This window comes from Barbus barbus (assembly GCF_936440315.1).
Source record: "Barbus barbus genome assembly, chromosome: 37".
Lineage (NCBI taxonomy): Eukaryota > Metazoa > Chordata > Actinopteri > Cypriniformes > Cyprinidae > Barbus > Barbus barbus.
Window position 1 is genome coordinate 10,192,513 of NC_136715.1, and position 12,174 is coordinate 10,204,686.

Genomic DNA, 12,174 nt, shown 5'->3' on the forward strand with positions numbered 1-12,174 from the left:
GATGACAGGTTTTCTAATAACAGGCATTGAAACAAGATGTACTCTCAGACCCACACCATGCATGTCTACTGTAACCAGCATACTATTTGATTCGATAGAGACTCTTTTAGTGTATACTTCCGGTTTCTGATTCATGCCTGAGAACAATCAGTACTTGAGGTAAAATCACCACAACGCATGGCCACTCTTAGCTTATTGCTTTAAAATTGGTCACAAATCTCTTTTTTTCTGTGGTTAGGCCCCTCATTGCCAAGAAGAACCCCAAGATCCCCATGTCAAAAATGATGACAGTGCTAGGAGCAAAGTGGAGAGAGTTCAGTGCGAACAATCCTTTCAAAGGTACCTCTGCAACTGCTGTAGCGGCTGCCGTAGCTGCTGCTGTGGAAACTGTCAGTGTGGCTCCACCCATCTGTATTAGAAGTATCCAACAGATCTCACCATCTGGCCCAATCAAAAAAGCCAAAACCAAAGAGGGAAAGGGTAACGTAAACTTCTTTTTGTTGATTTTATATAGGTATATATAGATTTCCAAAGCCGTTAGTGAAGGTTTTTACATTGTTTACATACTGCATGTAACATGATTAATGTTTGGCTGCAGGCATTTCTTTATTCAAATGTGTTTAGTGTAACTTTCAAACTTCAAAATTTCATCCTAGCTGATGCTGAATATTATAGGAAATATTTTAACATCAAAATATTTTATACTATAGCTTTAAGTGGACATATGTGAGTTTAGCTTCTTCACAAAAATACATGTTTGCAAATCTAGAATGTGTTTTATGTATGTCTGAAGAAAGGAGTATTGATCTCAGATCTCACAAAAAAAAAAAAAACGTTTCTGTTTTGTTTATCTCATCTGGATTGCATTGCAGGGCCTGGTGCTAGAAAAAAAAGTAAGTCAGTGAAAGAAACAAAAAAGAAAGGGAAACCGAAGAAGTCCAAATCAAAAGCAGGCCCGGGTGGAAAAAGGAAAAAAGGCTCTTCGGTGAGAACACGCTTTCACTGAAATCTTTCTAGGGCTTGATGCGTATCACATGGAATGATGCCTCATAGCTTTTCAATTGAGAGAGAATCGAATAATTTTTTAGCTTTTCCACTTTCAGAGCAATTCATGGATCATTTGTATAGATATACTTCCCCATTGTTCTTGTTCCAACCAGTTTTATTGGGTTCTTATTGAAGTTGTTTTCCAAGACCTTTTCATTTTTGATGAAGACTTATTGTGCCTTTTGCATAAACTGTCTTATTACTCAGAGCGAGGAGGATTTCCCGGATGACTTTTCAGACTTTGATGACATCAGCATTCACAGTGCCTCTGTACGCTCAGACACTTCAGCGGTACCCAAAAAGAAGTCAGCCCGCCGAGGACGAAAAAAAAGAAAAAGTGAATTTACTATTATAATTATTATATTATTGCACTAATATTTTAATTATATTTTATTATAGCCATTACTCCAGTCTTCAGTGTCACATGATCCTTCAGAAACCATTCTAATATGCTGATTTTTAAATATTTTTGTGTCAATCATGGTACATTCTTTCAAAGATTCTTTGATGAACAGAAAGTTCAAAAGAACAGAATAAAGTTAATGTGTCCTTGCTAAATAAAAGCACTTTTAGAGATACTGATTCTTTGAACAGTAGTGTAAGTTTAGATGACAGAATCAAAGGGTTGCTGCATTGAAATTTTGTTGTTAAAATTATGAAGTGTTTTGTATTGAAATTCCACAGTACTTCTGTTCAATAAACCATTTAGGTTTCTCTTTAAACTCCATTGTTAATGTAGGAGAGGATGGAGACGGCTACGAGACAGACCATCAAGATTACTGTGAGGTTTGTCAGCAGGGAGGAGAGATCATTCTATGTGACACCTGTCCCAGAGCATATCACCTGGTGTGTCTGGATCCAGAACTGGAGAAAGCCCCTGAGGGCAAATGGAGCTGCCCCCACTGCGTGAGGAAATCCCTCCTTGCTTCACCACAAGAATATACTTGCAAATAAATACACTCTAGTATATTCAAAACCAGAGAACCAGTGCTATTCAGACTGACAGTTTACTGCCTCATCTCTCAGGAAAAAGAAGGCATTCAGTGGGAGGCCAAAGATGACGAGGAGGAGGAAGACGAGGTTGCTGGTGAGGAGGAAGATGACCACATGGAGTTCTGCAGAGTGTGTAAGGATGGAGGAGAGCTGCTGTGCTGTGACACCTGCCCTTCCTCCTACCACATCCACTGTCTCAACCCACCACTTCCTGAAATTCCCAATGGAGAATGGCTGTGTCCACGATGCATGGTGAGAAACGTCTGCATAGGTCGGTTCAGTTAAAATCATTCTGAAGACTTTTTAAAATAGCTGAAAATAATACTAAACTTTTAAAATACATTTTTAATTCTCATTAAGGTTCTATTATTTAACCAAAAATACAGTCATATTGTGAAATATTATTAGAATTCAGCTCTAGTCTTCAGGGTCACGTGATCCTTCAGAAATCATTCTAATATAATGATTTAGAGCTCAAGAAACATTTCTTGTTATTATCAAGGTTGAAAACAGTTATGCTGCTTATTATTTTTATGGGAACCATATGGATTCTTTGATGAATAGAAATTTTCTTTGATAAATTTAGATCAGTTTAATGCAGTTTTATAAAAAAGCATTTTCATGACATTTTAAACCTGGCTCAAATCAAACTATTAAAGTCCAAATAAAGGCATGTATTGTTTTGAACATTGTGCATCCATATTTTTTCTAGTGTCCCCCGCTAAAAGGGAAGGTCCAGAAGATTCTGCACTGGGTGTGGAGCGATCCTCCTCTACCACCCGAGGTTCCCCTTGGGCGAGATGGAGAGAAGGTGGACGGTTTGGCCAAAATACCGCTGAAGGGTCGTCCAGAGAGGCAGCTGTTTGTGAAATGGGCTGGGCTGTCCTACTGGCACTGCTCCTGGGTCAGCGAACTACAGGTGGGATTCCCACATTACCTCCGCAGAGCCAGCTTTGTTAAATCATTAAATCATGCATGCTCTTTTGCCTTGTGCTTTTATCTCTGATCTCTGTTTCTTTCCCTTGATGCAGTTGGAGCTATATCACACAGTAATGCACCGTAACTACCAGCGGAAGAACGACATGGACGAACCACCACCATACGACTATGGCTCTGGGGAGGAGGAACTTAACAGCGAGAAGAGGAGGAGCAAAGACCCTCAGTATGCAGCCATGGAGGAACGATTCTACCGTTACGGCATCAAGCCGGAGTGGATGATCATTCACCGGATCGTCAACCACAGGTGCTAATGCTATACTTCAGACAACATACTTTTCATGCAGAAAATTATGATATAATTATATGCTTTATGACTGTGTTGTGTAAATTTAAGTTTTGATAAGGATGGAGATGTACACTACCTGATTAAGTGGAGAGATTTGCCGTATGATCAGTGCACCTGGGAGGCTGATGATTTTGACATCCCAGATTATGACAGCTTTAAACAAGCCTACTGGGACCACAGGTAAGCCACGTCACTTAAATTTCAAGTTGTTTTAAATGAGCACAAATAACATGCAGAGCTTTCCATGAAGTTGGTATTAAATACTGTAGTGCCTGAAGCATTACTAAATGCATTTTTATATGGCCAGTAAAATGTTGATCATCAGCCTCAGAAATTCAAGCTAAATATTTTATTTTTATAGCTTCATTCATTTAATTTAAGACCTGCAATTTCTGAAATCCTGCTCTCCATTTTAGCAAAACACAATAAACAAACATCCAATTTAAATAGACAGCATTTCTAAAATAAAACAGAAATTCCAGAATGGGCAACAGGTTTAATGTTTAACCTAAATTAAGCTTTCTCTAGTTAGTAGCTAGTTTAGGACTAAATGATGGTTAATAGTAATTAATCAGCCTATTTACCAACAATTAAAATTATTAATTTATTATCTAAAAAGTGGCCAAGTAGTATTACATACCATTTTCTAATATTTTGAACAGTATTATGTGCAATATTTCATATGTACATATTGTATATGTATTGTAATAGTAATTTCGGCATTTATAATTAGTAGGGATTCAAATATTTAATTGCGATTAATCGCATGATTGTCATGAGTTAACCCACGATTAATCGCAACTTAATCGCACATTTTTATCTGTTCGAAATGCACCTTAAATGAATACTTTTCAAGTTTTAAATACTCGAATCAACATGGGCATGGACAAATATGGATGGTTTATGCAAATGTATGTTTATTATTAGTGAAACCATAGTCAACATAGTGTCAGAGAGTCACAGTCACCGCCGTCAACAGCAATCACCAGATCACAGTCACCTGAGTTCTAATCACCCGCACCTGCAGTCCCTCATCACCAGTCCTATAAACGTCACTCTTTCTGTGACACTCATTGTTCGGTCTATGCTTCACTACCCCGAACAGTTACCTGACTCCGTATGCACTCACCTGTGTTTACTTACCTTGTAGACTCTCCAGCGTAGACTCCAGTTTCCTAGTTTCCCAGTCTCTCCAGCGATTCTCCAGCGTCGACTCTAGCTCTCCCGAGCTCACGGTTTCCACTCCTCTGTGAACGAGACAGATATCGGTTCTCACCAAGACTATCTGAATTGGACGAAGCATCAAGACACTCACCTGCTTCTCTCTCTCCTCACGATCTACATTACCTGTCAATAAACCATCCTGTTGTATCACTTACCTGTTGTTCCCGACTCAGTTTGTAGACAGAAGACCGGACCATTACCGACACTTCTATGGATTCCCGGCCTTCGTCTCTGACGGACCTCCTGGAGGAGCTGGTCAACGCACTCCATGCCTCGCTAATGCTAGCTCCAAACCCTCCACCATCTGTCTCTGCCAGTCCCATGGCTTTACCGGCTGTCTATGCGGGCGATTCGGCTGAGTGTGGCTGCTTTCTTCTACAACTGGCCTTGTATATTGAAATGCAGCCACAGACGTTTCCCACCGAGCGCTCGAAGGTAGCCTTTTTGATAGAGCCATATGGAACGCCAAAACTGCCATAATGAATTCCTATGAAGCATTTACTAAGCATTTTAAGGAGGTGTTTGGATGTGCTACCGGAGCACTCTCGGTGGCGGACCAGTTACTGCGCCTGCGTCAAGGCACGTCCTCTATCCACGAGTACATGGTACAGTTCTGTACTCTGGTGGCAGTTAGCGGTTGGAACGAGGCGGCTCTTCTCAGCGCTTATCGGCAGGGATTAGATACCAGCATCCGCGCCCAGATGGCGATATATGATGATACCGTCGGATTAGAGAGCTTTATGCTTTATGCAGAAGGCGAACCGCATCTCCCAACACTTATCTGGCTGCCACCCTACCGAAGTCGCTCACCAGCCAATTGTTCCCCAGTACCAGAGCCCATGCAAGTAGACGCCACTCGTCTCTCCAACTGTGAACGAGCCCGCCGATTGGCATCTGGGCTGTGCCTCTACTGTGCTTCTCCGGATCACATCATCAAGTCCTGCCCCGTTAGACCCCCACGTCCAGCGGTGAGTACATTTTAGATTGACCCAGTGATTTCCAGGTTTACTGTGCTGACTGTACAACTGCTCACTCCAGTCCAATCCGTTACAGCCTCTGCTCTTGTCGACTCGGGCTCCTCTGGCAACTTCATCTCCCAAGACCTCCTAAGTCGTCTTCACCTGCCCTGTCAACGGCATGCCCGGGAGCTCCGAGTCGAGATAATCAACGGAAAGCCGCTTGGACGTGGGTGTGTGAAGTTTGTGTCTCCTCCTATGAAGATTCAGATCGGCAGCTTGCATGAGGAGGAGATCAAGTTTCTGGTACTGGAGGAATCCACCGTGGATCTCATCCTGGGGCGCCCCTGGCTCATACTCCATTCACCAGAAATCAGATGGGAGTCAAGTGAGGTAATTCGCTGGAGCGAATTTTGTCACTAACACTGTCTCAAAGAAATTCCACGTCCACCTCTCAAATCACCCGCTGCTCAGGTCGCCTCCACGTGGGTTGAGAGTCTTGAGTCTGGCGCGACTCCCTCCATCCCATCTGATTATAGGGCGTTCCAGGATGTCTTCAGCAAGCAGGCAGCCACCCAGTTACCACCTCATCGGCCATGGGACTGTGCAATCGATTTGCTGCCTGGATTCAAACTCCCCAAGGGTAGAGTATATCCACTGTCCATCCCGGAGCACAAGGCTATGGAGGAATACATCAAGGAGACTCTTAATCAAGGTTACATCCGGCCATCCAGTTCACCAGCGGCATCAAACAACTTCTTCGTGGGTAAGAAGGATGATTGATTATCGAGCCCTGAATTCCCAGATAGTCAAGATCCCATATCCACTTCCCTTGGTCCCGCCCACTCTAGAGGAACTCTGTGGGGCCCACATCTTCTCTAAGTTGGACCTGCGAAGTGCGTACAGCCTCGTTCGGATCCGGGAGGGTGATGCGTGGAAGACGGCATTCATTACTGCTTCCGGCCACTATGAGTACCACGTGATGCCGTATGGCCTTGCCGTCTTCCAGGAGTTCATGAATGAGGTGTTCCAGGAGTTCCTCCTCCGCTTTGTGATAGTCTATATCGATGACATCCTTATTTACTCCCGGAACCTGGCCGAGCATCGCCACCACGTTAAGCAGGTCCTCCAGAAGCTCCATCAGTTCCACCTGTACCTCAAACTAGAGAAGTGCAAGTTCCATCGCCCCACCGTGCAGTTCCTCGGCTACATTATCGGTCAAGAAGGTATCCAAGGGAAGGTAACAGCAGTCGTGGAATGGCCAACCCCCCCAGTCAGTTAAGGAGCTTCAGAGATTTCTGGGATTCACCAACTTTTATCGCCATTTCATTAAGGATTTCAGTCTGCTCACAGCCTCACTTACCACTCTGCTCCGCGGGAAACCCAAGTCCCTGTCCAGGAATCCCAACGCCCACGAAGCATTCGAGAACCTCAAGACCGCATTCAGCACGGCCCCCATCCTTCGTCCATGTGCCATTCGTGGTGGAAGTGGACGCCTCCACCACGGGAATCGGGGCTGTGCTGTCCCAGCAGTTTGGTGAGCCTCCAAGCCTCCAGCCTTGCGCATACTATTCTAAGAAACTAACCCCAGCCGAGCAAAATTACAACATCGGAAACAGGGAGCTGTTGGTCATCAAGCTGGCCCTGGAGGAGTGGCGGCATTGGCTGGAGGGAGCTAACCATCCTTTCACAGTCATCACTGATCACAAGAAACTTCAATACCTCCGTGAAGCCAAGAGGCTCAATCCTTGACAAGCACGCTGGGCTCTATTCTTTACCCTAACATCGACAAGGACATCAGAACTGCCACTCTCACCGAACCTGCTCTGCTGGGAGGCCCAGAAGGGAAGACTTTCGTTCCATCTTCCCAGTGACAATCTCTTCTGGGCTCAGTTCACAATGTACCGGCCTCTGGACATCCAGGCAGTCAACGGACCCTCTCGCTCCTCCAAGCTCGGTACTTGTGGCCCAGTATTTTCCGTGATGTCATCAGGTACGTCCGTAGTTGCTCAGTTTGCGCCATATCATCGACTCCTCATCATCTGCCCGTGGGCAAGCTCGTACCTCTCCCCATTCCTCACCGACCCTGGTCTCACCTGGGAATAGATTTTGTGACTGATCTCCCTGAATCGGAAGGTAACACCTGCTTACTAGTAGCAGTGGATCGCTTTTCTAAAGCATGCAAATTTATACCTCTCCGTGGACTGCCAATGGCCTTGGAGACTGCAGAACACCTCTTCCATCAGGTATTCAGGAACTTCAGAGTGCCAGAAGAAATAGTATCGGATCGCGGTCCACAGTTCATTTCCCATGAGTGGAAAGCCTTCTTTCGCCTACTAGGAGTCATGGTGAGCTTGTCCTGCGGTTATCATCCTCAGACAAATGGCCAGGATGAGTGAAAAATCCAAGAACTCGGATGGTACCTCCGGGCTTACTTCCAAGAAGATTAGTTCAGCTGGAGCCGCTTCCTCCCGTGGGCCGAGTATGCACAAAATTCCCTCCGACAGAACACCACAGGCTTCACGCCTTTCCAGTGCATACTCGGTTACCAACCCCCACTCTTCCCGTGGACGGGAGAGCCGTCGGAGGTTCCAGTTGTAGACTACTGGTTCCGGGCGAGCGAAAGAGTGTGGGACTCAGCACACATCCACCTCCAGTGGGCAGTGTGGAGACATAAGAGCTTTGCAGATGCTTGGCATGATCCAACTCCCATCTACCACTCTGGAGACCGGGTTTGGTTGTCCACCCGTGACCTGCGACTCCGCCTGCCCTGTAGGAAGCTGAATCCCCACTATATTGGTCCGTTCAAGATCCAGAGGCAGATCAACGAGGTCACATACCAGTTCCAGATACCCCTCAGATATCGTATTCACCCCACGTTCCACGTTTCCCTGCTCAAACCATGCTCTTCTCTCACTCCAGATCAGCACGAGCCGGACGACCCTCCTCCTCCTGAAATACTGGACCAGCCGTCTGTATATCAAGTTCGCAACATCCTGGACTCGCGGCGAGGCCGGCTGGAGTATCTCATGGACTGGGAAGGCGACGGACCCGAATAGCAATCCTGGGTGGCCCGGGACGATATCCTTGATCCTATGTTATTGCAGGAATTCCATCGTATCCATCCTGATCGTCCCACACCCAGAGGCCGTGGTCGCCCCCGTCGCTGCATTAGGGCATCAGGAGCCGCGGAGGAGGGGGTAGTGTCAGAGAGTCACATGCACAGTCACCGCCGTTAACAGCAATCACCAGATCACAGTCACCTGAGTTCTAATCACCCGCACCTGCAGTCCCTCATCAGCACTCCTATCAACACCACTCTTTCTCTGACACTCATCGTCCGGTCTACGGTTCACTACCCCGAACAGTTACCTGACTCTGTATGCACTTACCTGTGTTTACTTACCTTGTAGACTCTCCAGCGATTCTCCAGCGTCAACTCCAGCTCTCCCGAGCTTACGGTTTCCACTCCTCTGTGAATGAGACAGATATCAGTTTTCACCAAGACAATCCGAATTGGACGAATCATCAAGACACTCACCTGCTTCTCTCTCTCCTCACAATCTACATTACCTGTCAATAAACCATCCTGTTGTATCACTTACCTGTTGTTCCTGACTCAATTATTATCATGTTAATTTTGACAGCCCTAATAATTAGATAAAACCTTTTTCCCCTAAAATTACATTACAAATATATTTATACTTTTCAGCCTTGGTTCATGCTAGCATCCTATTAGTTCTCAAAGTAGAAAAAAAAATGTGAAAGAAAAAAAGATTTGTGCCTTTAATGAAGAAATGGGACATACAGGGTGTTTCTCCAACGGAAGGCTGCATATCTCGGCTGCCACGTCATCATACGTCTCTGAAGGCCATCTCATTTGGAAGGATCCTTGGAAGGCAGCCTTCGTTTCGCCTCCTTCATTCAGCTGAATTTGAAGGATGCATGGGATGTATCCTTTGCGACCTTTAGTCACCCACAATCCTTTGTCCCCATTCCATTTCATTAAAATAAACTGACAAAAAACGAGGCATTAATGAGCTTGTCTGAATTCATTATGAAATTTTAGATACAAAGAATGTTTTCAGACATGAAATCATAGATGTTAGTTTTTGATTTGGTGTAAATTACTCAATAAACGCTAAACTGCCAATAACTTAAGCCACGGGAGACTGTAGACAGCTGTGATTCATTGTATTGCATCAACAGAAATCCAAATAATATAAAGGTTTGTAATACAAAGTATTTTTCCGAATTTTTTATTTTCGTGCTGTGACTTTGAGGGCGGGAACATATGTGACGTAGCCACACGCACTTACTAGACCGTCTTATTCTAGCGTTTATATGCCTATAAGGACTCTAGCCTACAAGACACTGAAGGACTGAACTAGGAAGGACGCAGCCTCGGTAGGATGCAGCCTTCCGTTTTAGAAGCACCCAAAGAAAAGTGTGAAAAGTGCATACACTCACTGACTCTGATTTTACCAGGGATCAGGTGCTCGGTGAAAGCCATCACCCCCTGCTGTTCAGAAAGAGACTCAAAGAGCAAGTAAAGAGGAGACAACCTCCACCAGACACTCCAGTTCTGGATGTGAGTGCAATCGCTATTTTGCTTGATTAATATATGGCTGAATTTATTTTGCTTTATGATTTTACACTTTTTCAGTTATATTTTCAGTTATCATTCTCTCCTATGTATGTGTCATTGGTCACAGCCTACCATCAAGTTTGAACAGCAGCCGTGGTACATTGATGACACAGGTGGAACTTTGCACCCATACCAACTGGAAGGCCTGAACTGGTTGCGATTCTCTTGGGCCCAAGGAACCGACACAATCTTGGCTGATGAAATGGGGCTTGGCAAGACTGTGCAGACAATAGTGTTCCTGTACTCACTCTACAAAGAGGTCTGGGCGCCAATTGAACTTTCTTTCAAATGCATTTGAGAGAATAAGGGAACAGAGTGTAACTGAGTTGCTTGTTTCAGGGTCACTCCAAAGGGCCGTTCCTGGTCAGTGCGCCACTCTCCACCATCATCAACTGGGAGAGAGAGTTTGAGATGTGGGCTCCGGATTTCTATGTTGTGACTTACACAGGGGACAAAGACAGCAGGGCTGTCATACGTGAGAATGAATTTACCTTCGAGGACAGCACCGTCAAATCAGGTCGCAAGGTTTTCCGCATGAAGGTGAGAGAGTGCTGTGGACTAACCTGATAGACATTTTGATGCCTTATTCCGTGTCCCATTCAAAACAGTATTTTGCATTAAAACCAAAGTTGATTTATGTTATTCTTTAACTGATACCTGAATTACATATTTCAAATATTCCAAACAATTTAAAAAGCATCCTAACTTTCGAAAGGTTTCATTCAGAAGTGCATTGTTTCTGATCAGAGTTTCTCATCACAGAAGGACACACCGATAAAGTTTCATGTCTTGCTGACATCATATGAACTGATCACCATTGATCAGGTAATACTTGGCTCCGTTACCTGGGCCTGTTTGGTTGTGGATGAAGCCCACCGACTGAAGAATAACCAGTCAAAGGTACAGTATTCAAGGAAAAATTTATGATATCATCATATTAATAACAATTATGTGTAAAAAATATATAAAGTAATATATATATAAACTGCCATATATATATATATATATATATATATATATATATATTACATATATTACATATGCTTTTTTGTTATGTTATTGTTTTTATATATGTGACCCTGGACCACCTTATGAGTCATAAGTAGCACGGGTATATTTGTAGCAATAGCCAACAATACATATACACTGTATGGGTCAAAATTATTTTATTTTATATTATTATATTTAAAATTATATTATTATATTTTTCTTTTATGCCAAAAATCATTAGGATATGAAGTAAAGATCATGTTCCATGAAGATATTTTGTAAATTTCCTACCGTCAATATATCATAACCTAATTTTTTATTAGTAATATGCATTGTTAAGAACTTCATGATTCATTGATTTTCTCAATATTTAGATTTTTGTATCCTCAGATTCCAGATTATAATAGTTGTATCTCAGCCAGATATTGTCCTATCCTAACAAACCATACATCAATGGAAAGCTTTATTTATTTATTCAGATAATGTATAAATCTCAATTTCAAAAAATTAATCCCTATGACTGGTTTTGTGGTCCAGGATCACATATACAGTATTTTATATATATTAATTACATGATGTGGCGCTTAATTAATCTAATTAATCGCACATCAAATTTAATTGAGGAATTACTCCCAAAAGATAATTTAAAGTCATTGTTGTGTAAAGCATCAAACAGACTAAAAAGTAGCTTCAGCAAGAAATATTTTGTTTGATAAAATTTATTACATATACTCTTTTGGACCATGAGGGTGAGTAAATGATGACACAGTTGTAATTTCTGGGTGGGTGAACTATACCTTTAACAATTTATTTTATGAATTTTATTATTTTTACTATGGAAATATGAAATTATTTCTTTAATGAAATGATGCTCTAAATAATAAACTAAAACTGCCAGTAGGTGGTGGTAAATGTCTTAATGATTAAGTCATCGAGTCAATAATTAATTCATTTGATTCTTTCAAATGGCTGATTCATTGCAGGAGTGAAGTAAATGGTTCTTTATGAATGGTCCTTTGAATCATTAGACT

The 12,174-nt window shown here is 43.0% G+C and overlaps 1 protein-coding gene across 1 annotated transcript in view; it reads left to right on the forward strand.

Annotated features, from left to right (window-relative positions):
• LOC306857013 (chromodomain-helicase-DNA-binding protein 5-like) overlaps positions 1–12,174 on the forward strand; it is a gene marked incomplete at its 5' end in the record, with an annotated part of 53,792 nt that overhangs the window by 13,842 nt on the left and 27,776 nt on the right. The window contains 12 exons of the mRNA XM_079396629.1: positions 239–480; positions 873–985; positions 1,255–1,384; positions 1,787–1,953; positions 2,074–2,292; positions 2,753–2,959; positions 3,072–3,283; positions 3,374–3,505; positions 9,994–10,096; positions 10,221–10,412; positions 10,493–10,693; positions 10,916–11,053. Coding sequence (XP_079252755.1) covers positions 239–480; positions 873–985; positions 1,255–1,384; positions 1,787–1,953; positions 2,074–2,292; positions 2,753–2,959; positions 3,072–3,283; positions 3,374–3,505; positions 9,994–10,096; positions 10,221–10,412; positions 10,493–10,693; positions 10,916–11,053 — 2,056 coding nt within the window. The remainder of the gene's footprint in view (positions 1–238; positions 481–872; positions 986–1,254; positions 1,385–1,786; positions 1,954–2,073; positions 2,293–2,752; positions 2,960–3,071; positions 3,284–3,373; positions 3,506–9,993; positions 10,097–10,220; positions 10,413–10,492; positions 10,694–10,915; positions 11,054–12,174) is intronic.